The sequence below is a fragment of the Tachysurus vachellii genome, chromosome 12, assembly GCF_030014155.1.
Source record: "Tachysurus vachellii isolate PV-2020 chromosome 12, HZAU_Pvac_v1, whole genome shotgun sequence".
Lineage (NCBI taxonomy): Eukaryota > Metazoa > Chordata > Actinopteri > Siluriformes > Bagridae > Tachysurus > Tachysurus vachellii.
Genome location: NC_083471.1, coordinates 6668433 through 6695932, shown reverse-complemented (window position 1 = coordinate 6695932; position 27500 = coordinate 6668433). Strand labels below are relative to the sequence as shown.

The window sequence follows — 27500 nt, the reverse complement described above, 5'->3', positions numbered from 1 at the left end:
CTTTTCCTGCAAAAGACATTAAATCTGTCTGGGTTTTACGTCTCTCTTTGGGGTGAGGAAATCAGTACTCTCTCAATTCTATTCATTTCTCTATTCATATTCCCTTCTTCCATCTCACGTCTCTCTCACTTGACTGTCCTACAAAAATCATGAACCATTCAGCCAGAGAGCGACACAGAGATGATGGAAAGAAAACGCGAGACACACAGACACACAATATTTTATTGCCGTTGAGTTTCATTCCGGCCCACGTAACGCAAGGGGAAAAAAAAACAAACAAATAAATAAAAATGATGATCGCCTTCATTAGTCTCCATTACGGAAGGCAATATCTGCGGCACACGTTATCCCTAACAGCGTAATGTGGTTAACTGCAATTACGCCGCAAATGAAATATCAACTCCCACTCTGTCTGCGAGCCGATGAGCTGAATCTAATACCCAACTCACGAGGGGAATGAGGGCGGATTGTGTTTGGTTGCTCGAGTTTGGACAAATTCATTAGGAATTCTGCTCGGCGAGACACGCTCCGGCGATTAGCGCGGCGTCGACCGAAGCCGAAACGTCTTCCCGCTGAATGCGATTTGATCCAAGAAGACACAAAATGTTGTGCTGAAACACGATGCTATGATGCTTAATGAATACTACGCTCCGATTCGTCGGAATGCAGGCTGAGATTCGAGTCCCACGTTTATAGTCCATAGGCATGTATATCGTTTCTATAGCAACAGCTATTTCAGAGGGATTTGTTTGGAGATAATCACAGCTTAATTTAACAGATCTGGGGATATTTGAGTATTTGGAATGTTTTAAATATTTGCATAATTTAAGTATTTCAAGTCATTTGAGTCATTTGTGTCATTTGAGTCATTTGAGTCATTTGAGTATTTCAGTGATTTGAGTATTTCGAATATTTTAAATATTTGCATAATTTGAGTAATTTGAGTATTTCAGTGTTATTCGGCAACACACTCACACACAGTATTTAACTATTTGAGTATATTGAGCATTTAAGTATTTTAGTAATTTGAGTATTTTGATTAATTTAAGTATTTTGAGACATTTGAGTCATTTGTGTCATTTGAGTCATTTGAGTATTTTGAATATTTTAAATATTTGCATAATTTGAGTATTTGCCAACACACACACACACACACACACACACACACACACACACACACACACACACACACACACAATCAGACAGCAGACCAGAAAAAGCTGTGAGATTTGATCCAACAAGATCGTTACTGTTCCCTCTAATGAACGAGCTTCGTCGGGTCAGAAACTGCACAACGTGACGTCGACAGCCAGAAATAAGGCTCCGAGATTCTAGCTGAGGGAATCTTTTTCTGTGCATTTAATTGATCTATATTATATATTACCTCCAATAAAAGAGAGAAGGTTAATAATAAGAGGAAAAATCACGCCAGCTTAAAAATGTCTTTTTCTTCTCTCTTCTTGCTGTGAAGATTGGAAAAGTCGGGAAATTAAAGGTGTTATTACATTCCTTTTCTTCCTGTTTAATGCACGGTACTGCAGAACCGATTAAAAAAGCTATAGACCTACCTCTTAAACGTGTAAAAAACAAAACAGGAATTATAATAACAAAAGCCCCTTCAGACCGTTGGTCTGCCAAATGCCATAAAAGTAAATGGAGATTAATATGCTAGCTAATTAACTGGCACAGAATCCTCCCCAACCCTCAGTCATCCCAAATCAGTATTGTTAATGCGACTGGAGGTTCCCTGTTTTCTCTATGACTCCCAAGCAGGTGACTCATTATTCGTATCTGTTTCCATACTGTTTATTTTTCTAACTCCATCAGTAGAGTCTATAAGCATCTAGAAATACTCTAACAAGCACAGTGTATAAGTCCATCCTGAATCGCGGTCAGAGGTGAAGCGCTGAGTGTGTGCTTTGTTTATCTTTCATCATGACCTGAATGATGAGTTCATCCCAGCTACAGATTGGTGCTCAATTTAAAATAGTGTGTGATTATGATTTTTTCCCCTGATCGCGATGTACAGTTTTGAATTATAACATTGAATGAAGGAAACTTCCGGAACCGTAAAAAAAAAAACCCAAACAACAGATTTAGACCATTTTAGGAAAGTGGAGTAGTTATAAAATCATACACAAACATAAAACCGTAATTCCTTTACGAATACGTTTTTTTCCTCATCTTTGATTTTTTCCAATGATTAATATCTTTAATAAATCTAGTTAATAATCTAAACTGAATGTACAGTAATAGATTTTGTTTCACATTGATGGACAGAATATCTGAGGGAAGGGGGCGGGGCTTCCTTACAATGTCTTAATATAATTTGCATTTTCAGCATTTATGACTTTATACAGTTAAGGGACTTGCTCAGGGACCAAGCAAAGCCAGCATGGTGGACCTGGGATTCGATCTCACAACCTTCTGATCGGTAGTCCAACACCTTAACCACTAAGCTACCACATTTACTCATCTAATGCGTTATCTATCAGTGACCCGACCTTGAATACTCAGGATGTTCTTTTGGAGCTCCTAGGCAAAATGTCTAAAACAATTGACAATAAATGGCGATTGTTTACTCTGTGTGTGTGTGTGTGTGTGTGTGTGTGTGTGTGTGTGTGTGTGTGTGTATGATACCTGGTGGCAGGTGGCAGGCTGCAGACAGGTGTAAACATTCTGCTGCATGTCCAGTAGATCCTGCAGTAAGTCTCGCCACACACTCTCACTCACGGGAGGTTTTCTTAAACAAAAAAAGTTCATATGACTTTATATATAATTGATAAAACACTTATTATATAAAAACAAATCAGTGATTATTTCAGTAAAAAGTTTGTGAATTCGATTATTCCCCAATAACAGAACCTCAGGAAGTGTATTATTCTTCTGCAGTGTGTGTGTGTGTCATTTGCAGTGTGTGATTTATCCTGTGCCGTGACGGAGTGTATGATTTGTCCGGTGCTGTGGGGGTCATTTGTCTATGTGCAGTGTGTGTGTGCTTCGTCCTGTGCAGTATGTGTGTTGATTCATCCTGTGCAGTGTGTGTGTCATTTATCCAGTCATCATGTGCATGTGTGAAAAATGATGTTCCACAAGCATAATGTATGCCTGTAAGATTTTAAGTTTAGTCGTGTAATGTTTGTATATAGTGTGATTTTGTTGTGTTTATTTGTGTGTATTTATAAATGATTAGTGTGTTCCATACCTGATTAAGCTCCTTATTATTACATATACATTGATTCTTTGTCTGTGTGAGTGTGTGTGCGTGCGCGTGTATAAAGAGAACAAATGACATAGTGCATGTCTTACTTGCGCCCGACATGGCGGGTGAGTTTGACCATCAGTTGATGAGCCTCCTCCTTGCTTCTCTGACTACTTCTTATGTATGAAATTGGCTTCTGTAGGCAATGTTTCTCCAGTACCTCAGCAACACTTCAACACACAAACACACACACACACATTAACTACATCTGCCATCAGTATACATCCATATTCGAATACTGCACAACCAATAAAAAATAAATAAATCTATCAAACTATCCATTCACAAATTCATCAATCCATCCAGCCATCATGCATAAAGCCATTCATTTATTAAACCATTATTCAACTGATTTTTTTTTTTTATTTGTACAGCACTTTTAACAATGGACATTAATAACTAAGATCATTCTATTTTATCAGTTTTTCTCAGTCTAATCATTCCATTCATCTAGACCATTCATCCACTGTTCAATCATTACACTTTTCTTTTCATTCATCTATATGCCTATGCAGTCCTCCAGTCAATCCTCTATTTAATCAACCAGTCAATCTATATGACATTTCCACCCAGCCAGTCAGTCCTCTGTCAATTCACCATTCAGTCAGTCAATCAACCAGTCCATCCAAGCACACAATCCATAAGAAAATTACACTCAGCCAATCAGTCCTCTGTCAATCAACCAGTCAATCAACCAACCAACCAATGAACCTACCAGTCAATCAACCAAACCAACCAATGAACCTACCAGTCAATAAAACAACCAACCAGTTAACCAATCAAACAACCAACCAGTCAATCACCAAGTCAGTCCATCCAATCAGTAAACTGATCTGTCCATCCAAATACATCATCCCCATCAGGTTACATCTATTACACCTGTTTCAAATTACTCCTCATTAGTTCTGGTTCCTGTGTGTCTTTGTCAAGATTTCGTTGTTATACGATTTGATAAGATTTTGCTGTCTTTGTTTTTGTCCCCTGCTTTGTGGAGGTTGTTAATTCTCCCACTGGCTCCACCTGGGACTTCGTTCACACTCCTGCTGGCTCTGTGGTAGTCATCACGCCACGGTCCTGCAACACATTGGACGTCGTTCCACCCCTCAGGTATTTGCCTCGCTTGGGTACAGGACGTCATTTCTTCTGCCAGCTCCACGATGACAACCGAGAGACTCGTCAAGCAGTCCAGGACCCCCGTTGAACTTATGGATATGAGCCAAAATTGCCATAGAACTACATTACCCATCAGCCCCAGTCACATGACCACTCATTTATTCAACCACTAATACATTAAGCTTTCAGTCAAATTCAACCATCCAAAGTACGGATTCCTTTAATGATTAATTAACTAATAAAAATATCAATCAAATTTATCAACCCGAACCATCAAATCGACCCATTCACCTGATAATCAATTCATCAATGCATCCATTTATCCATCCATCCTCTCACTATCCCTTCATTAGTCTTTCCATCCAGCGTTAAATGACTCTATACTCCACACACATCCAGCGAGAGAAGCTTAACTGTGTAATTTGGGAAACTGCGATGCACAAAATGAGTCGGCATAAATCAGAGTCTCATCAGTCAGTGCAGTCAGGCGAACAAACGCAGCACTTGGCTGGGAAGTGCACAGTAAATGGGGTTCTTTCTTAGTGCACAGATGTTTTGTGCTTACACACACATTAGCACAGACACTTGTCTCTCTCGTTTTTACTGATACAGATTGGGCTCTGCCTTTTACGCTCTCTCCATCTGTCTCGGAGTTGCCATGAAAAGACTTACTGCTTTGTGGTGTTGCCAATGCTGTGAAGGGGCATGGTAGGGGTTGATGTGATTTACAGAGACACATAACCTACCCACTAGTTATGATACGGACTAAATCAGAGACGGGAAAAGAAGAGAGAAAGAAAACTGTATTATAGGAAAGAATATTATAATACAGGGGATAGAATATGCAATTGATAGAAAAATACAGACCAAATTTTTTTTTTTTTAGCAATATGCTGAGAAATTATTGTGCAGGAAAAGGAAATTGTATTTTTTTTTTTTTGGCAACACTTTTTAAGAAGCTCATATCATAAATTATTTCAAGGCTCAGCGGTAAAGATGCACAAGCACCCTGCTGTAACCATGTTTTAAGGGGGCCAAGCACCAAAGGTGCAAATATCCCAAGTTGCAACTTCTATTTCTTCTAATATTTTTATCATTATTTTCCATCACCATCCTTCCAGGAGCCTGAAGACCTTGCCAGGAAAGTCAGGATACAAGGTAAGCAACACCCTGGGCCTTTTATGGACTGTGCCAGCCCATCAAAGGGCACAACCACAAACACAGCAGACAATGTATAGATGCCAATCTGTCTTTGGGCTGGAGGCAGGACCTTAACCTCAAACCCTGGAGGTGTGAAACAAATAGCCACTGCGCCTACAATTTCTATTCTTAAGCAAATTTAGGACACTCATGGAGAAAAGATGGAGAATACAAGAATCTCCACCAAACTTGCATTACAGCATCAGGAGCGAAACCCAGTTGGATTTTTGATACGTTGGACGGTTCGTCCAGAACAAGCAAACAAATTGGATAGTGATGTTTCCAAACCACAAGTGCGGCATATCTAAGCAACTACTTCTTCTTCTTCTTTTGGCTGCTCCCTGTTTGAAGTCGCCACAGAGGATCACTTGGTCTACATGTGAGATCTGGTGTAGGTTTTACACCGGATGCCCGTCCTGACGCAACCCTCCCCTTTAACTCTTCAGTGGCTCTGTTACTGTAGCTCCCTGTCTGGGAATCGAACCCAGGCCGCGGCAATGAAAGCACGGGATCCTGCCGCTGGACCACCAGGAGGTTCTGGCCATATTCAGACCAAAAATTCACCTCTTGGGGCAACTAGTAACACTACTCAAAACTTTACAATCCCTCAACACTCAGCCATTCTGTTGGTTCCCTGGAAGGTGCAGTCTAAAAACGAAGGCCATTTTAAGTTTTATGTACGGACACCAAAAAGCAGGTCAGGTTAAATCTCACTCCCAGACAATGATGATCATGTTATTTGACAGACTTGTTCAAAGAGAGTTCGATCTCTCAGGATGAGCTGTTAATCAGCGTTTTTACCCTAAAGGCATCTGAGGGAAAGCATTAGGGAGAAACAAAAACTTGTTTATAAAAAAAAAAAAAAAAAAAAAAAAAGAAAAAAAAAAGCTTCACATCCACTGCCAGATGTCGATTCTAGCGACTTCTTTTTGTTCCCAAAATGAAACGTGAGATTGAAGTTGAAAAGATTCAAAGTGTTTGTGTTTTTTTTTTCTTTCTGATGCTTTCCTGTAGACGGCTATGCGCTTCCAAATAAAATCGGTAATTTAGCAGAACTAAAGCTGCTTTGAGACAATGTCCATTGTTAAAAGCGTTATAGAAATAAAAGTGAATTGAATTAATTGAAAGAAAAAAAAAAAGCTCTTCTCATTCTCAAAGTGTGAATTGATCTGATATGGTTTTGAAGTCTTGAATAGGTTGAGTCACTGCTTTGGGAACACAAAAAAAAAAAAAAAAAAAAAAAAAAAAACCTAAACTAAATTTCACAGAAAATGAAAAAAAAAAAATTCATGACCCAAGGTGATGACGCCACTCAAGATTCCTGCTTCTTCTTCTACAAATGTTGTCTAATCCTAATGAAACTTGAATCATAAAACCAACCTGGAAAAAACCTATTCTTCGATGTTTGGTGAATGAATATTAACAGTGAAGTCGGCCATCACAGGAAGTGAAGCCGTTTCTCATCACCGCTTTTACGTACGAACTGAACGTTCAGGAACGTTATCGTGCTTCGTTAACAGCATGGGAGGGACGACGCAGACAGGAAGTGAGCAAAAACAAGCGCCGATGGTTCCTAAGGGTTCTGGTCTTCATCACTATCACAGCGAATCTGTGGGCTGTTAGAATTAGAGTACGTGTGTTGTTTAGAACGCTTTTAGAATTGTTTAAACATATGACCGTTGCATTAAAATGATTCATGTCATTATTAGATATTAAGGCCATGCAGTGCACCATGGGGGATAATTACATAATAAAAGGTAATACCTATTACCAACTTATCACCGTTTACATGAATTATGAATATGGGCTTTTGTGTGTGTGTGTGTGTGTGTGTGTGTCTGTGTGGTTTGTATCGCTCCACCTCCGACTAGAACACATGTGCACCCACGAACACACTCCGCAGCAGGGTTTTCATCGCCGCCCGACGTATAATTTAGCCTTCAAGCACGATGATAATTATATGCGGTGTGATGTGAAGTCCCGTAACACCTCTTAAGAGTCACATTAAAAAGAAAAAGCGATCCGGGGGAAGACATTGATGTAAGACGCCTCCAAATTAAAAGGGGAAACTCTGTGACGGATACGAACATGCAGTCGGCGTCTCGCCCACAGCGTCCAGCTAAAACTAATTTCAGACTTTCTAACTTCTGGAAAGGGAAAAAAAAAATAAAATAAAGGCAAAGAAAATCCCAGAGAAACCCTCTGTCTTTTCTCTCGCCCTTCAGCCTCCATCTCCAGGGCTTCTGTTTTTCGCTTCCCAACGTGGCCTTCTTTCCGTCCTTCACTCAGCCATTACCTGAGATGTTTCTCCAGGGAGTCGACCTGATCGTGCAGCCGTTTCGTGGTTTCAGTCTGTGGCCTGGAAGTGAGAATAAACGAGAAATTATACCTTGAACACTGACTAATTTACACCAGACAGTATCCTAGCGTGAGCAGCAGGAATAAAACACTACAGTTCGTGCTGTTAGAGGAAAAGTATCCGATATACGACGGTGTGACTCAGCAATAATTTTATTCCTCTTATACTGCAAAAAAATTACTTCACTTGTCGTCACTTTCTTCAAAACCACAATTTTTCACAAATAGATTTTTTTTTAAATAACATACAAATGTGTTGGACAGATAAGTTCATTTTTTTTATTTATTATTATTATTATTATTATTATTATTATTATTATTATTATTTTGTAATTCCCATATGGAAAAGAAAACAATGGAGTACACAAGAAGTTGCTTTTACACTCGTCTAAAACGGCTTTGGAGGAAAAATCTGGAGAAGAATTAAATATAAACGTATTTAATAAACTGTAGGATTTTTATCTATTTATTTCTTGCTTTAAACATGTAAGCGATGGAAGTTTCGGTTTAGCCTTACGGTCGTCATCTACGTCTTTTCTAATGGACTGAAACAAATGGAGAAATGAAAAAAAAAAGAAAAAAAAATTGGCTGTACAATCCTGTAAGATAGATCTGAGATTTGCAAATAAAAAAATAAAATAAATAAATAAATAAACAAATAAATGAATGAATAAATAAATAAACAAATAAATAAATAAACAAATGCATACATAAAAAGGTTAAATTTCATTACAGCACATCAGGGATATCATCATTCTGACCAAAGTTGGTTTAAATCTGATAAATCCCCCAGGAGGAAGATTTAAAAGTTTGGTACCAATGAAAATCTACAAAAATCCCAAAGCACTGACTTCCTATTCGGTGGAGTTAAAGGATGAGGAATTTATTTATCTTAAGAAGGTCCTCATGTCTCATGTGTATGCCACTGAACCAGGACCCAACATCCGGATCCAACCTTTCCTCAGAACCCGGATGATTTGTTGTTTGTGCAGAAGGTGTGAAAAAGAACAAGAAAGTCTTGGGGATTGGTCAAAAAAAAAATGACTGGCTATTTTTTTTTTTCTCCTTTTGTCCAAGAAACAAATTTCCCCCGTACGCCTTCATCTGCAGCAGCACTTTGAGCTCAATTTTCTGAGAAATGACTTCGATTTCTGAGGCATTTTAGATCCAGCCTTCAAAATAAAGAGTGAGAAAAAAGAGAGAGAGAGAGAGAGAGAGAGAGAGAGAGAGAGAGAGAGAGAGAGAGAGAGAAAAAAAGAAGAAATTCATAATAGTTTGAGAAAGAAGTCTGTAGGACTGTAAAGAACACTCTGCACCTTCAAGTGGACAAAATGTGCTTTTTCTACACAAGAATTAAAGAAAGAATTGGACTCGATTCCGGCAACTAACTAACTTTAAAAGATTTATTTATTTATTTATTTATTTATTTTTAAAGCAACATTTGCTTTTCTTCCCCTGCTGTTTAGGGATCGGCATGTTTTATTACATCTGAGTGTTCGTATAGCAGGAGAATGTTGATTAGCATTATCATGCATTTTTAATTCCAGTTAAATTGAAGAGGGCAGTGAGAATAAAGATCAAGGGGGTAATAAGGGCATCTAATTAGGTTTGGAGATTTTGCACTTTGAAGGAAGACAGGAGGGAGATTATGCTGAGGTTTACACACACACACACACTCACACACACACACCCCTACGAACCTGCATTCATATGGTTATAAACTGTTAATAAACAATACACCTACTACTAATAATTATAATACATTACTCAGAAATATTGGCACCCCTTATAAGCATCTAAAAGTGTGTGTGTGTGTTTGTGTGTGCGCGTGTGTAGTGATGTGTGCTAACCCGTATCCTCTCTGAGGTAGACACTCCAGTATGTCGTAACTGAGTGCGAGCTGGTCGTCTCGTTCGCAGGTGTAGATACACTCCAGTGCAACAGACATGAGCTGGTCAGGATCGCTGATGATCTTCTGCTGACACTGAGAAACCCCACACACCCAAACACACACACACAGAAACCAAACCTCTAAATTACTTTAATGATCGCATTCATCTCACTTTTTTTTTTTTTCTTAAAATCATTTGTAATCCATCATGTCATGGCGGAGCAGAGCTGGAACAGAACAAAACACTGTATACCTCACCGACGCAGCAGCGATAGAAAAGAAAACTCAAGCCCAAATACCAACTTACTTTTCGATGAAATGACCTGGATTATATAGATTATATTGAACAAGTTATTAACATGATATATGCGAACATAATGATGAGATGTATTGACTTGGGCGTTAAAAGAAATGTGGCCGTTTATAACGATTACTGCTCACGGCTAGTTCGTAAATTAGTTTGGTATTATCGTTAGTAGTAGTGGTGGTAATAGTAGCAGTGATAGTAGTACTAGTAGTGGTCGTAATACAGTAGTAATGGCAACAACAGAACTAGTAGCAGTAGTGGATGTAGTTATGGTAATAGTAAAAGCGGTAGTGGCAGTAGTTGTGGTAACAGTAGTACTAGTTGTGGTAATAATAGCAGTACTAGTGATCGTATAATTGGAAGAGTTATTGTTGCAAATAGTAATAGTATCAGTAGTCATGGTACTAGCAGCAGTAGTAGTAGTAGAAGTAGTAACGGTAATAACAGAAGTAGCAGTAATGGTGGCATTAGCTGTGTTGTGTTAACAGTAGTACTACTAGTTGTGGTAATAGTAGTCGTACTAGTGATAATAGTCGAAACAGTAGTGGTAGTGGCAGTAGTGGTGGAAGTAGTAACAGTAGTGCTACTAGTGGAACTCGAAGTATTGGTACTAGCAGTGATGGTAACAGAACAAGTATTCGTAGTGGCAGTAGAAGTAGTAGTAGTGGTAGTATTGGATGTAGTTATGGAAATAGGAGAAGTAGTAGTGATAGTGGTAATACTAGAAGTATTGGTTTTGATGGTGGTAGTACAAGTATTTGTAGTGGCAGTAGTATTAGTAGTAGTGGTGTAGTTATGGTAATAGGCGAAGTAGTAGTGGCCGTAATTGTGTGAACAGTAGTAGTACTAGTTGTAATAGTAGTAGTACTAGTGGTAGTGGCAGTTGTTGGGGTGATATTGGTAGCAGCAGCTGAAGTAGTAGTATTGGTGGCAAGTCTCAGTAATGTTGGTAATACTAGCAGTAGTAGTAGAGGTAGTGGTAGTAGTGACGGTAATAGTAGTAGTAGTAATAGTAGTAGTAGTAGTAACAATAGAAGTGGTAATAGTAATAAAAAGAATCACAGTAGCAGTATTAGAATTTGTAATAGAAGTAGTATTAGTGGTGGTGGAGGTGGTGGTAATAGTAGTAACAGAGGTAGTAGAAGTACAGTAGTAGTAGTAGTAGTAATAGCCAAAGTAATAATAGTAGTAATAGTAGAATTCGCAGTAGCAGTAATAGACGTGATATAGAAGTAGTAGTAGTACCAGAACCAGTAATAGTTGTAGCAGCAGTTAAAAAAAGTGTTTGTGTGCTTTTATTTTCTTGTCTGTGTGCTTTTTTAGTGTGTGACCTTGTGAGCCAGTATGAGGAGGCTTTCATTAAAAGAGCCTTCAAAGCATTTCTGTAAGCCACACTGGATGAAATCAGAAGTCACCATAGCAGTAGAAGGTGTGTACAGGACAGCGGAGTGTACAGCTTATAGCCCTACAGGTTCACTGATGCTTATCTGATATTGAAGTGACCAAGTCAAAATAATCTTATTACTGTTCCCATTACTGAGTCCCCTGCCTCACAAACCTAGAGTTACCATGACACCAGATTCGCTCCCAAGTCACTGAATAGAGCTAAAACTTTTTTTTATTTTTGGTCACTGCGTATCTTCTGCTTAATGACTGTAGAAATCCTGAACGCACTGTGCGTGAGAAAATGTAAATCCTTAAAATAAATCTGCTTTGAAATGTCATGTCATTTCTGACAGGGTAGAGAACGGTCATGTACTACGCTTTCACGGGCTGCTATTAGACTCATTATTCTGCCTAGTTGAACAATAAAGATAGACGTGATCACACACAGTCCCGCTTTAAATGCTGTCCTACTTTTCTCAGAGAAAAACTGGTGACAGCTGGTGAGGGTGAATGAGCCTTAACTTTATTACAGATGTAGAAGTGAGTCTGTGTGTGTGTGTGTGTGTGTGTGTGTGTGTGTGTGTGGAAGAGTATCTACTTGGCTGTGTGTGTGTATGGGAGTGTATATAAGAGTCTGTCTGCCTGATTGTGTGTGGGAGAGAGACAGAGAGTGTCTCCTTGGGAGTGTGTATGGGAGTGTGGGCAGTCTCTGCCTGACAGATTTTGTGTGTGTGTGTGTGTGTATAAAGGTCTGTCTGCACAAGTGTGTATGACTGTGTCTGCCTGAGTGTGCGCATATTAGTGTACCTTTGTGTGGGGTTGTCTCTGCTACAGTGTGTTTGAGTGTCTCCCTGTGTGTGTGCATGTGCGCAGGAGTGTGTCTCCCTGTCTATGTGTGTGTGTATGTCCGCCGAAGTGTGTTTCCCTGCGAATATGTGTGCATGTGTGTGTATGTGCACAAAAGTGTGTCTCTGTGTGTGTGGGTGTGTGTGTGTGCACACAGAAGTGTGTCTTCCCGTGCATGTGTACTGTATGTGTGCGTGTGCAAGAGTGTGTCTCCTTGTGTGTTTGTGGGTGTGCAGGAGTGTGTCTCCCCACGTATGTGTGCATGCAGGAGTGCGTCTCCCCACGTATGTGTGCATGCAGGAGTGTATCTCCCCGCGTGTGTGTGCATGCAGGAGTGCGTCTCCCCATGTATGTGTGCATGCAGGAGTCTCTCCCCGCGTGTGTGTGCATGCAGGAGTGTATCTCCCTGTACGTGCGTGCAAGAGTGTGTGTGTGTGTGTGTGTGTATGTCTGCATGTGTCTACCTTTAAAGTGCTACCTGCATGATTCCATGGGGGAGCAGGTTGCACATTCTCTCTTTCAATGTTTAGAGCTAATATTCTCAATGATTGTGTGTTGTGTGTATGTGTGTGTGCACATGTGAGTGTGTGTGAGAGAGTGAGAGAGTGAGAGAGAAAGAAAGAAAGAAAGAAAGAATAAAAGACACTAACCCCTGGTTTGGAATGTTGGAATATTTTAAGTGGGAGCGTCAGATCTTCCTTAGCGAGGGACACCAGGTATTCTCTGAGGAGTCCTGCAGCCGATCCCTCCTTCTGACTCTCACAGCGGTGGAGAAACGGAACCATCCACTGGATTGTGTTCTTCACGTAGAACTCCTTACTTGACTGGGAGGGAAAATTACAAAGAGAGCGAGAGACAAAAAGACAATCATGAGACAATCGTGAGAGCAATCATGAGTAAAGGATTTAACGGTGGTCATGAAACTAACAGGGAATAAGATCGATGTCGAGTGTCCTGCACAGAGCCCTGACTCAACCCCACTGAACACCACTAGTATGAACTGGAACTGGAGTCTCCTTAAGGTCAGAGTCTGATCTCACTAATGCTCTTGGAACTGAATGAATTCACACAAATTCACACAGCCACAATCCAACATCTAGTGGAGAACCTTCCAGAAGAGCAGAGTGCAGTTTATTATAACAACAAATCTAGAAATTGGACAATCGTGTGTGAACGTGTGTGTGTGTTACGGCCAGGGGCGCACAAACTTTCTGCCAAATGAAGATTAGCTTACAAACTCCCAGATCTAACTCCAATAATTAATTCTGACTAAATAAAAAATAAAATAAAAAAATAAAATTTGCATTAAAGAAAAGTAGAAATATAGTATTACAAATATCTTAAACAAAAAAGCGACAAATTGTTCATTTCTACCATTTAAAGTAATTTCGAATGATAACAATAAATATATTTTAAAATAGAAATGAATAGAAAATACCTAATTAAAATATTTTGCTAATAATAGAAAGCTATTCTGAAAAAAAAAAAAACAGCAGGAAAAAAGTGTGTGTGTGTGTGTGTGTGTGTGTGTGTGTGTGTGTGTGTGTGTAAAGAAAGATGAAACAAGCCTGGACTGATCAAGACAGACAGACTGCATACGTTTTTCATAAGTAGGCGGAGCTTGTCAATGTCACTGAGCTGCCGCAGTTCCCTCAGACTGATGCTCAGGTCGTAAGATGTCTCGTACACTAGGGTCTCCATGGTAACCAGGTCATCACCCAGCTGCTCCAGGCCGGGGATTTCCCGCTCTTTTCCCAGACGCACCAGAGACAGTGCACAGTCCACCTACACACATACACACACACACACACACACACACACAGAGATTAAAAATATAAACACTAACAGCAGTATACTGAAACTCACAGCCAACCAGAAGCAGGCTGCTAGAAGACTGACCAATCAGACACCGCACGACAACAAAGAGAGCCAATCAGAATGGGAATAAACTCCCAAGCCACATAGCAACAGGTGAAAATTAGTAGTGGATGAAATTCCTTGATTTAAAACACACGCAGCAACATAATGTCTGAAAATGACGAAAAACCGGTGAACTAAAATCACCTGTCTCCATCTGTTCCACATCCCGACCTGCCAATAATCATCCTTCTACCTGTTGACAGACGGCCAATCGGTATGAGATCTACGTCTACGTGGCTCATACAAATCAGGAAGACTCGCAAATTCATCACGACGAACCTCCTCTTATCGACATTAACAACAAAATACGCTGATCAACACAGTGCTCTGGGATGAAACGCTGAGGGTTACAGGAGTAGCAAACACACGTCTTACTACCCCTGTAGACAACAAAAACCGCAACAGACAGCCAATTACACACACGAATAGACACCTTGATAATTAGAGTGTAGTCAAATAGAAAATATCGATCTACACTTCCGTGTGCGCTGTCTGCTCTGAGGGTTCCAGCAGCTGGAAACAACCACGACGAGACGAACAAACGTTACATCTTTTAATTACAGATAATCTCTTCCTCTTCTTTCGGTACACACAATTAACTACATCCTACCGTGTCTTACGTTTATGTCTGAGGAAAGTAGATTATTTTCAATAGTAATATCAGTATAGAACAGTACAATATTTCAGTATTGTACAGCTGATTGTCCTTTTTTGTGTGGGGCGAGAAGAGAAGAGAATAAAGAAGAAGAGAAGAAAAGAGAAGAAAAGAGATGAGGAACAGAATAAAGGAGAAGAGAAAAGAAGAGAATAAAGGAGAAGAGAAGAAAAGAGGAAAAGAATAAAGGAGAAGAGAAGAGAAGAGAAGAGAAGAGAAGAGAAGAGAAGAGAAGAGAAAAAAAATAAAGGAGAAGAGAAGAGAAGAATAAAGGAGAAGAGAAGAAAAAAGAAGAGAATAAAGGAGAAGAGAAGAGAATAAAGGAGAAGAGAAGAGAATAAAGGAGAAGAGAAGAGAAGAAAAGAGAAGAGAATAAAGGAGAAGAGAAGAGAAAAAGAATAAAGGAGAAGAGAAGAGAAGAGAAGAGAAGAGGAAAAGAAGAGAAGAGAAGAGAAGAGAAGAGAAGAGAGGAGAATAAAGGAGAAATGAAGAGAAAAGAAGAGAATAAAGGAGAAGAGAAGAAAAGAAAATAAAGGAGAATAGAAGAGAATAAAGGAGAGAAGAGAAGAGGAGAATAAAGGAGAAGAGAAGAGAATAAAGGAGTAGAGAAAAGAAGAGAAGAGAAGAGAATAAAGGAGAAGAGAAGAGAAGAGAAGAGAAGAGAAGAGGAAAAGAAGATAAGAGAAGAGAAGAGAAGAGAAGAGAAGAGAAGAGAAGAGAAGAGAAGAGAGGAGAATAAAGGAGAAATGAAGAGAAAAGAAGAGAATAAAGGAGAAGAGAAGAAAAGAAAATAAAGGAGAATAGAAGAGAATAAAGGAGAGAAGAGAAGAGGAGAATAAAGGAGAAGAGGAGAATAAAGGAGAAGAGAAGAGAATAAAGGAGTAGAGAAAAGAAGAGAAGAGAAGAGAATAAAGGAGAAGAGAAGAGAAGAGAAGAGAAGAGAAGAGAAGAGAATAAAGGAGAGAAGAGAAGAGGAGAATAAAGGAGAAGAGAAGAGAATAAAGGAGAAGAGAAAAGAAGAGAAAAGAAGAGAAGAGAAGAGAAGAGAAGAGAAGAGAAGAGAATTTACAGCTACAGACAAACTTAAGACCGGTTTGTACAATAGAAGGTGATGGTGTTGTGCGGAGGGTCGAGTTTGGACGCATTCATCATTTCATTCTGACATCAAGTCGGAGACGACGATTTATCATGAGGAACGTTGAACCACAACAAATTACTTCTTACCATAAAGGAATAAATCGCTCCTTTTTTGTTATACGTCATAGCTTGTGCTTACGACAGTATAAAGTCAAAACCTACTTATTTCCCAACTTGCAGATTCTCTTCCTGCTTCTGAGATCGCAAAGAAACATATAACGTTCAGTTCAGTGTCTGTTTCCGCGCATTTTCACACCACTCGCTAACTAGGATGATTAGTGGTGCATCAAATCGTTGTCATATCGTTACAACATGACGGTTTCTAGACTCTCTCTTCCCCTGACACACAGGAGGAATATCACTCCTATGTTTACTTTATAAAATGAGACTTTATGAGACAAAAAAAAAAAAAACAGGGAAAATGATGCCGCACACGTCACACGATCCCAGCTTCGGTAAAGCGTTTCAGTTCGAATTCAGTGGAAGGATTAGAAATGCCTTATAAATTCAGGTTCAGTTTAAGATAAGAGATCAATATCAGTGGGATAAACTGGTTTATAAAAGACTTCCTTTAACAATTTAGTGTTACTGGGGAAAAGAAACACAGTGACAGAGAAAGAAAGCAGAAGTTTTTGCATTCTCTTCTTCTTTTAATTCAGGGAAAACCTTGTTTAAAGGGTATAGAGAAGTGTAAAAAATTAAGCGAGGTCTGCTTTAACAAGCTCAGACTTCATTAACATCAGCTCTCCCAGCAGCGAGCCAGACAGGAGTGCGAGCTCAGATAAGGTCCTCCACGAGCGCCGTTTTTTTTTAACACGAGTCCATTTGCACAATGACTTCTAGAAATCGACGTGAGAACAGAAAGTCCTCCGTGTTGGATTACCTCCTGGAGCCTTCTTTTAATTTCCGCTTAAGCCAAAAAAGTGGCAGAAGAGCAGATTTTGTTGTTTGGGTGTGAACGAAAAAAAGTCTTTAGCCTGAACCTTGTTCGTATTAATGAACGTCTTATGAGTTATATTCGGGTGCTATCAGCTATCTTGAGTACTGGAAAGGCACCAGTCAGTGATTAGTGTGACAGTATGGTAAGGATGGATGTGTGTGTGTGTGTGTGTACCTGGCGTGAGTTGTGCTCGATCTCCTGGGCTCTGCTCAAGTACCAGTCCGTAAGGAGTGTGATGGATGGACTGGGGGTGCAAAATCTCTCCAACTCTGGCTGCTCATCATACAGGAAATGAGGATCATCCACAATACATGGCTCAATCGCAGCCCTACACACACACACACACACACACACACACACAAAAGCATAGCATCTATTATTATTTCCCTTCACATTTCCCATTAAAATCATCAAGTCGTGCCAAACCCCCACCTGCATTGTGGATCTTCACACCAGTCCAAATCTCTGTGCCTCTGTTCGTCCCAAGGAATAAACACCACGCTGGACATCTCATCCTTACTAAAAAAGTGAGAAAAACATGCATTCAGAACCTAATTTTCCAAATAAGCTTGGCTAAAATGACTTCCCAGAAGAGTCGGAGTGCTGCTCAGTGAGCCAAATGCTTGTGACAACTTGCACCGTTTTGCTTTTTTAACAGCACGCTGCCTTGCTGGCGGCACGGAACAGCCAAACAACAGCCTGCCAAGTCCGCTTGCTCCCAACTGACGAACGTGTCAGAAACGCCACCAGCAGCTGGTGATGCGATTATTAGACACAAGAAGACTTTCCAAGTGCTTGCTGCTCAGTTTATCTCTTTATTTTGAAACCAAATTTTCTCTCAGCCGTTTCGTCCCCCGATAGGTGGGTCTAATGAAAGCTAGCAATCTGGACTGGTGAAAGCTAACGCATGCGTCCTCCAAAAACAAAGGCGACGTCAGACGATGCAAAGTTGGTCCTTATTTGCTGTTATAATAACCTCCTCCACTCTGCTCTTCTGGAATGATCTCAACTAGATGTTGGCTTTGTGGGGATTCATTTAGCTACAAGAGCATTAGCGAGATCAGACTGATGTTGGGATGTTGGGAAGTCAAGGATCTGTGCAAGACATCCGTGTTCTTTAACTTTCTCCAACCTTCATGTATTCATGGAGCTGCTTCGTGCACAGGAACATCGTCATGCTGGAATAAGGTTTGTAAAGGTCAACGTTACAGAGCTTTGAGAGATCATTAGTGATCTACGTCACTATGGAAATAAGAATTAGTCAGATAAATCATCAACAAACTGGAGGAGTTCGCCTGCATGGATGGCATTCACCATGAGAACAGTACTGGCTCTGTTCTGCTGTAGGGAGCATTTAGCTGGCAAGGCCTGGCCTCGCTTGTCCACTTCCACTGAAGAGTCACGACAAATCAATATAAAGTCTGAGGAAACATTTCTAACCTGATGGGAGTCCAGCATGAAGGGTTGATGAGTATATTGATGAGTGTAAATTATACTCTATGGCTTTCACTGTCAGAGCTTGAGCAAAGTGAACACTTAGGGGATTTTAGAGCGGCGCGTGAGACGGTGCTGTCCGACGTCACCGTTAAAGCACAGAGAGAAGGAATATTTCTTGCTTCAAAGCTCTAGAACAGGTGTCTGGTGACTTTTCGGCCTAATATTCTTACGTTTTATTCATCCGTTAAACCAAGTTCCACAGATTTGTATGACGTGTATGTGTAGCTAAAGAAAATATTCCAAAGGCGTTAAGAGTAATTTTGATGGATTTAAAGTTCGGAACAAGGAAACCTTCTACCTTTATCCTAATCTAAACACTTTTAAGCATGAGCAAGAAATTATAATGTAATAGCAAATACAAACCCTGCCAGACTGGTTGAAAATGACACGGTGTTCAACAGAAAGCTGTCGAAGTTCTGGAGTAAAATTGGTGAAAGCTTCATTCTGCAGTCTCTAAAGAACAGCTATTTGGCCTATTCATTAAAACCCCAGCTAAAAAAAAAAAAAAAAAAAAACGACTCTGTGTACAATTTTAAGAAATTTCTCCATTTTTTTTATTGCATAAATGGAACAAAATAGCCCCGATGACAGGAAGTTACCGACTGGAACAAATGATTCCTTCCTGCTATTGTAAGAACGTAGTACAGAAAGTAATACAGATGATGCCACATTCAATACACTAATGGTGTTATATTTTTCTATATCGTTCACACGCCTCCGCTCTGAGCTCAGCGTAACTAACCAAGTGCAGTTGTAGGTCCAGATCCTGAGGACAAAATTCAATAATGAATCCCAGTCTTTCAAAGACACGGATTGCCATTCACCTTCATAATTACACTGTAATGAAGAATTTGAATAAAAAAAAAAAAAAAAAGTCTTCTGGATTGAAGAAAAGGGATTATTTCTATTCTGGTCAGAAAGACAGTGATCATTGATTCAGAGACTTAATTACAAGAAAATAATCTCTTTCTTCTTTTTTAACTCGGCTCGAAGGAAAGACATTTACATACACGCATGCACACGGAATCAATACGGCTGAGTTATTCTGCTCATGTTCTCTGTAATCTACAACAGCATGGCCTGGGCTGGAGGAAGAAAAGATCTGCATAGCTACGAAAGTGTCTGGCTTCCTGAGCGCTTATACAGTATGTCTGAATCATCTAGATGTCCATCACGGTACCTGTCTCGCTGCTGCTTATTGGTGTTTATTTCTGTCTCACTGCTTCTTCAGATTTTTTAATAATGGCTCACAGCTTCTTTCTCGGTCCTTCTGGAGACATCCGTCTGTCTCAGTGACTTTGTAGACATTTGACCATCTCGCTGTTCTGTAGCCGTCGTTCTTACTGTTCTGTAGACACCAGTCTTGCTGCTTCTTTCAAAATCAGTCCTTCTCGCTGCTTCTGTAGACGTCTTTATGATTCTCAATGTCTTGTCTCGCTGCTTTGGTAGACGTTGGACTCGCTGCTTCAGTAGACATCTGTCTTACAGCTTCTGTACATGCCCGTCTCATTGCTTCACTGCTACTGTAGACATGTCTTACTGCCCATAGAGCCACCTGTCTCTAGCTGTCCATCTCATTGCTCACATACTGATCCATTATCCTACACACTACTTCTGTCTTACTAACAGTCTGTCTCACTCTAGCTGCCTATTTTACTGTTTCTTTTATTGCCCATTCAGGTGACCATTTTGCTGCCCATTTAGCCATCTGTCTCAATGTCCAACTATCTGTCTCAATGTCTCCATCTGTCTCAATGTCTCTGTCCGTCTGTCCGTCCATCCAGCCTTCCTTCACTTCAAGTCCATCATTATGTCTTAATTTCCGTAGTTTTCTGTTACACGAGTAAAACTTTGGATGCTTGTTTATGACTATCCAAGATGACATAGTTACTTTTTTCCTAATTAAATCCTGTGCAGGTGATCATAAAATCCTCAAACATATTGAAAAGACTTCATTTCGCCTCAGTTTTCTCAGTGGCAGATGGCGGGAGACCTGCCGTTTTGCCTGCGAGAAAAACCACGGCGCAGTTAAACCCTCTCAGACCTGCAGAAATGAGAAAGTGGCCTCCAGCTGTTGAGCCATGATGGATGCTTACTACTAAGGCAACTGACCTCCAGGGAAAGAGAGAGAGAGAGAGAGAGAGAGAGAGAGAGAGAAAAACAGAGGGAGAAAATGGGAGGCCGCCACACTCGATGCGCCCTAAATCTTCCACCACCCTCATTACGAAGACGGTAGGGGGAAAAGACAGATGCACCCTCTTTTTTTTTTCTCCTCTACACACACATACACACAAAACACCTCCCAAATACAACCTCAGGCTGTCTCCTAAATCCACACCACCAGCATTTAACGATGTCTTATGCAGCTTTATATCAAAAGAAAGCGGCGCGCAAACGCAAAACGCTGGAGCGTGAACCTGGGCTTTATTGCTACGTCTGCTTTGACGTCGAGTGTAAATTTAGGAAGTGCAATTCCACACGTCAGGTTTCAATACTGTAACTGGAGGGTGTCAGTGCATACGCAGACACACTGCATATTTCTAGAGGTGACACGACAACTTCATCACAAGTTAATGCCAAGAAGTGTTATAGGTTAGACCGAGCCTCACGCTGTGCACTTCGGATGCTTATACTGTATAACGTGAAGAGGTTTGTCGGGAAAACGTGGCACTCTTTCGACAAGGGTTCAGTCCTGAGCTGTGCCACGTGATTAGACAATAAGATGATCCCTTAATTACTAACCTAAATTGATCAAATTATATAAGGAAGATCCTCTAACCAGTGATAGACCAGTGATTAAAGCAAAGGACTACATGAGACTACATAAGAGTCCATGAGAGCAAGAACACACAGTGGAAAGTGCTATGTGTCTTCTTTCGCATGCGTGAGCTCACAGACACCCATGATTGGCTAGTTCGCTGTGATTGACAGGTGAAGAGACGGAATGCCCCGTCTAACCCAGAGCGCATGAGAAATTTTCCCATAGATGAGGCGAACATGCTTCAGATGCACATTTTCCAGAATTTTCCACAAACTTATCATTAAAGCAAGCAGAAAAATGGATTGCACTGATTCGTGCACATCCATGACCCTGGATGTTCCTTATACCTGAACTTTAGGTTTTATAACCAGCTCTAGATCGTATTTCTTTGAACCAGCAGCATTCACTAGAGCACATGCGAAAAGATTTTCAACACAAAAGCATACAATGATAGTCATTTTTTTGCAAACGGGTTCGAACGCTGGGGCAAAGTGTGTTAGACAGCCATGGAAACCAAAGCAGGAATGTTTTGGTTCAGATTCCTCCCAAAGCATTTGTATGCGCGCGTGCGCGCGCGTGTGTGTGTGTATGTGTGTGTGTGTGTGTGTGTGTGTGTGTGTGTGTGATTTGTACCAGGCCTCAGGCAGCAGAGCTGTGTACTCATGTGGAGAGGTGGTTTCTGGGAAATTGCACAGGATGGCTAGTCGATGCTGGAGCAACTCTGAGCCATGATAAGTGAAGAGAATATCCAGCGCTTGAACGTTACTCTCCTAGGAGAAAGAAAGCGAGAGAGAGAGAGAGAGAGAGAGGGAGAGAGGGAGAGTAATAAATGAATAATTAATACGAGTCAAATTCATGGCTGTGTCCATTTTCCCCTGCAGCTATTTCACCACTAATAGTCTTTGTAAGTAGCCATATTTCAGCCAGACTTAAAAATACTTTCACGGTATAACGGAAAATCCCATATTTTAGACAATATGCACACAATGAGGTTACACCATTATGTATAATTCTCTCTCTCTCTCTCTCTCTTTCTCTCTCACACACACAAGAGAGAAGAAGAAAAGATGTGAGCTTTACCCTGGCGTAGGTCCTCGCTGACAGCACGATATTCTGACTGCGGAACTTCTTGAAGAATTCTGAGTCGTACCTCTCCTCTGCTGCATGGGGGCCGCCCAAAATCTCCTACACACACATACAGACACACTTTGATTAAATCCTCTGAATAACCACTAGTAATATGTATCTCTTCGTTATCACCTGACACGATTGTCAATCAACCTTCTTGTTATTTTCTTACCTCAAGTGCCTTTGTTTATGCTTTAAGTGCCTTTGTTTTGTCTGGTTTTAGCACGTTTATCATGTTGCCTTGTGGAGTGATGGGATCGTGTTCCTGTCTTTTACTGTGGAGTTTATGAGCCGATTACAGCATCTTACCTTTTACACACGTTTTGTTTTGTACTTTGTTATTTTTTAGATTGAATCTGGCGCTCTTATTTTCTCTTGAATTCATTTACTGTTCGAAATGCGCTTTACAAAACAAATATCGTCTGACTTTACACCACAGCTTTTAGTGTATATTTCGTCTGAGAGTGAGCGAGTGCGTGAGTGAGAGTCGTGTAACTCCATCCATTAATACACCCTCATAAATCACTTGCGATGAACACTGAATTATTTTCCAATAACAGCAGTGATTTTAGGGGGCCAAGCACCAAAGGTGTATAGGCACCTTATTGTTATTATAACTCTTCTTTATCTTCTGGCACCAGTGTCTATGGCAGCCCACAGAACCATCCAATATAAAGACTGTGAAATTCTGCACATTGATTACAGAGGGTTTAACAAACATTCTCACCAAATTTGGTCCAAGTCCTGCCAATGCTGTAGCACCACTACCAAATTTGTAATCCATGCCCTATGATTTAAATGCCTGCTGAACTGGATTTTTCAGCATCTTGGAATTTTTTTCGCTATTCCTCCTATAAAATGTGTCTAAGTTTCGTCTAATTAGCAACAAATTTGGTGCAAGTCATCTCCAGTGTAAGCTCCACAAAAGTTATCAAAAGCATTTTTGATGCTCTAAATGGTTTGTCCAAAATGGGCGGACGATTCTGACGGTGAAGACGCTACCAGTAGGTGAGTCTGTAGCTTAGCAACAACTTTGTACAGCGATGCAAAGATTTTGTAGGCATCTACTGGAGCATGCAACAAAGTTTGTGCCAGTGCCTGTTGGTCAAAGGTTCTAAAAGTTAAAAGTTTTAATGTACTATAAATTTAACCACCATTTTTGCTACTTTTCCTTCAAATTTTGTCCAATTTTCACCAACGTGGCTAACATCATAGCAACAGAAAGCGCCAATCGTCATTCTTCCATTTGTTTGTTAACATCTTCCCCGATACCTTAAAGAATTCCGTCACTGACTGCGGACAAAACACATCATAAACCATGAGTGAAACCGCAAATCATTTTAAACATTGTTTTAAATAGGGCTGGTAATTTAACGCGTTAATTATATTAATTAATTATGAGAAAAAATAACGCATTAATATTTTTAACGCATTTAACGCGCCCCGCCCCTCCCCACACCTGTACCAACGACTACACATCTTGCAATAAGCTGTAGTGGCGAGTTAGTCAAGCATGATGCCAAATGACACAGATCTGCCTGGCTTTCTGAAGGGCAAATTTAAATTCAAAACTCTTTCCAATGGAGCCACTGATAAAACCAAAGTACTTTGCGTTCTCCGCAAAAAGGAATTTGCCTACCATCGAAGTAGTTCTAGCATGAAATACCACCTGAACTCAAAACATATTGCTGGCTCTGCAGTTAGCACAACCCCGGATGCTGCAGGCAAGCTCCGCCAAACCACGCTGACTGAAAATCTCTTCCGATACAAGCTACACACTACCGGCAAGACGTACAGTACTTTCGAGAATAAATCAGCTGTATGGCACCGAAAATCTATCAAAACAGGAAAAATTGACTCAATCACAATATGTTGCTCTGACCGGAGACCACTGGACTTCAATCAGTAATCACAACTATCTAGGTGTTACCTGGACACTTCAGTCCTTCGCGTTAACGGTACTTAAAACAGAGACACGGCATTATTCTGATGCATGTGCCGAACAGTTCCTAACGGTGGCAGACAAGTGGAACATTACAGAAAAACTGACCACTATCGGAACGGACAACGCTCGAAATATGGTTGCAGCAGCAAGAAAACTTCCGTTTGATCACATCCCCGGTGCCGCGCACATATTGCAGAGGACCATTACTGTTTGCCTTTGGACAGTGGATTTGTTGATGCATTGACAAAGTGTCGCAAAATTGTAGGACATTTTAAGCACAGCCCTGCTAACACAGAGGAGCTACATCAGCAACAAACAGCAATCGGACAACAAAGAGAGCAACTGATACAGGACGTTTCAACGAGGTGGAACTCATCACTCGATATGATCACACGTCTCTTACAGAATGAAGAGGCTGTTAAGGCTACTTTGCCTAAGTGAAGCCTAAGTGATAGGCCATTGTAGCCTAAGTGATAAGCTTGTATTCAATAATAAAAAAAAATGTTATGACCATTGTAGCCTAAGTGATAGGCTTGTGTTAAATAAAAAAACTGCTATTTGTTATATTGGTTCGATCTTCCTCGAACACAATCATTTTAAATGACATTTTGCAAGAAATTCTCAACTAATATTTATGTGTAATTAAATGCGATTAATTAGATTAATTAATCGCCACATCATGTAATTAATTAGATTAAAATTTTTAATCGCTTACCAGCCCTAGTTTTAAACAATTCACAGTTACAATTAAAGGTTATGGAAATCAACTTTGTTCCTGTTATAACTTCAATTATATCCTCTAACCTCTCTTCTTTTGTCTTTACAGTCATGAAAGAGAACAAAAAGCAGCAAGGATGTTAAAAGAGACCTGACAGAAACACGATAGACTCTTGTTTAATACAATAAAATTTTAAATAAATCTCTCCTCCAAGAAAACTTTACCAGATCAACAATTACACTTTAAAAAAAAAAATCTGTTAGTGAGCCATAAAAGTAAGCTGTGTAGGTTGTTACTATAAAAACCACAGATAACATTAGAAACAATGCATTAGCATGAACTTTTGCAGCTGTAACCACTGTGAGTGAGAATGAACCCAACACCTACTGAGCAATTTGAGTATCCAAGCATCCAAGAATGTTTACCTAACATTTTTACCCCATCACATACTAACCCAAGACCATCTTTTCAGTTGAAAATACTCATAATAGCACAGAAAAGGATTCTAGATTATAGACTCAGGTTTCTCAAAGAGAGAAAACATCTAATTCTTTTCTTCTAATATGTTGGAGTCTGAGCTGATGCCAGGGGGCTGGGGTCAAATCTCAAAGCATTCTGCATGCCTCGCAATTGAGGAAAAAAAGTGATTAAAAATCGCTGATGATTATCTCAAACCGAGCAGTTCGACAACGGGCTAATTTTCTCATCACAGCAACTCGAGTGATTATTCAATAGACTACATGAATGCTTGCAATTAAAAATGAACATTAACAGTTAGAAGGATTTTAAGCTTTATTTGGAAAAGAGAAAAAACACAGATTGGTGATGCTTGAGGGAAAAACAAAAAACAAACAATAATTCAGTCCACAGACTTGAGAGATGACTAGCACGGTCACAGCGATGGTAGTTAAAGTTAATGTGTCATTACAATACCATGGTTAAGACCAACAGGAACGAATGACACAAATTAGCATCTGTTTAATGAGACAGACTTTTCAAAGTTGCAGTTAAGTTTCAAATACAAAGACTAAACTTAATGCGCTTCATAACTACTTTCTAAATCCCACCTCCCGATAAATTTAGCAATCACTTGGACAGTGACGTCAGTTCCATATTAGCAATGTTAGTAAAACAGCATATTATCACATCATAAACATCTCCAAAGTGTGTGATGTTCTCTCTCTCCTGCTGCCGACGTGCATGTCTCAATCGGCTCTCTAGATCCCTAGGTGGTGAATCAGTCTAGGGTTTACGTGTGCTGGAGCACTCCTAAGGACTCTGGATCAATTCATACTGAGACAGTGATGACTCTGGTGAGTCTGGCGCCGTTCTAATTTCCTCATCTGTTCTGAGAGCTAAGCAGGGTCATGTAAGAAATTACAGATTGTATGCACCCAGATTCCACTCCGAGATACACAACGGAACGAGATCATTCTTAAAAGTTTCGGCTTAAGTATCATAAGGTAATACGTTCAGAACTCTAAATGAATAAACTTGATTAAATCGTTAGTATGGGAGCAGCAGCAGGACATCAAGGACCGTCAATAAACAAAGGGTATGTGATCATGATTGCCATTTAAAGTAACCCTTTTTGTGATAACTGTAACAATACCAAGCCAAGGTGTACTGTACGTGACCATGATTAACATTTAAAGACATCTGGCTAGACAACAATGTGTATCCCAGTCATTTGGGAGACACTCAGTTCTTACGCCCAATACACATTTAAAGGGAAACGCCATTTGAACTACAAAGAGGGAAAACAGTATAAAAAGCTTGAGCAGGATTTGTCCCGTGTTCTTACTGACTCCGATGAACCCAAAGTACTTCCTGTGTTTTGTCACTGCTACGTTGGAATACACTTCTTGTTCTTCATTAAGATCTTCACCCTCATCCTTTTATTTTCTTACATTTTTATTTCTTACAGTCATTAGTATGTATCCTAATAAAGTGGCCGGTGGGTGTATATCTGAAAGACATGGTGATTATGTATCACGCTATGCCAATATTATGCTTGTTTTTTTTTGTTCTTAAGTATAATTATAATGTGTAGTGTCGTGACGGTGTTAGATTACACCTTAACAAATTCCCTAACATATGCTGTAGCCATGGTAACAGCTGTGGAGGATCAAGTCCTTTGTTGTTTGAGAGCACGTTGCACTATTCAGAGTCAAATCCTTCAGCACCTCCACACAGCACTATTGCAGTGCTATAAGATCCTGATGTAGATTTATCAGGAATAGCTTTATGGAAGTTACGTAACTTCACACAATATGTGATATTTAATATTTTTAACAAACAGTTTAAAACAAACATTTAAAAAAAAACCCTGATACATTAACTTTAAGAAATTATGTAGTCTAGCAGTGATGACTGAGTGTTGAGTGATGATAAAGTGCTGTGTTAAGTGACGGTGTCTTTATTCTCACCTCATAT

General features: G+C 40.0%; 1 protein-coding gene across 2 annotated transcripts in view; it reads right to left on the bottom strand.

The window, feature by feature from the left end:
• nbas (NBAS subunit of NRZ tethering complex) overlaps window positions 1-27500 on the bottom strand; it is a 186364-nt gene that overhangs the window by 113956 nt on the left and 44908 nt on the right. For both annotated transcript variants that reach the window (XM_060884210.1, XM_060884211.1), the window contains exons 19-29: window positions 27494-27500; window positions 22354-22458; window positions 21907-22043; window positions 17448-17534; window positions 17190-17343; window positions 13963-14148; window positions 13014-13187; window positions 9784-9917; window positions 7872-7934; window positions 3310-3432; window positions 2641-2743 (exon numbers count right to left, since the gene is read on the bottom strand). The exon at window positions 27494-27500 is cut by the window's right edge and continues 72 nt beyond it. In XM_060884210.1, the coding sequence (XP_060740193.1) occupies window positions 2641-2743; window positions 3310-3432; window positions 7872-7934; window positions 9784-9917; window positions 13014-13187; window positions 13963-14148; window positions 17190-17343; window positions 17448-17534; window positions 21907-22043; window positions 22354-22458; window positions 27494-27500 (1273 nt within the window). The remainder of the gene's footprint in view (window positions 1-2640; window positions 2744-3309; window positions 3433-7871; window positions 7935-9783; window positions 9918-13013; window positions 13188-13962; window positions 14149-17189; window positions 17344-17447; window positions 17535-21906; window positions 22044-22353; window positions 22459-27493) is intronic.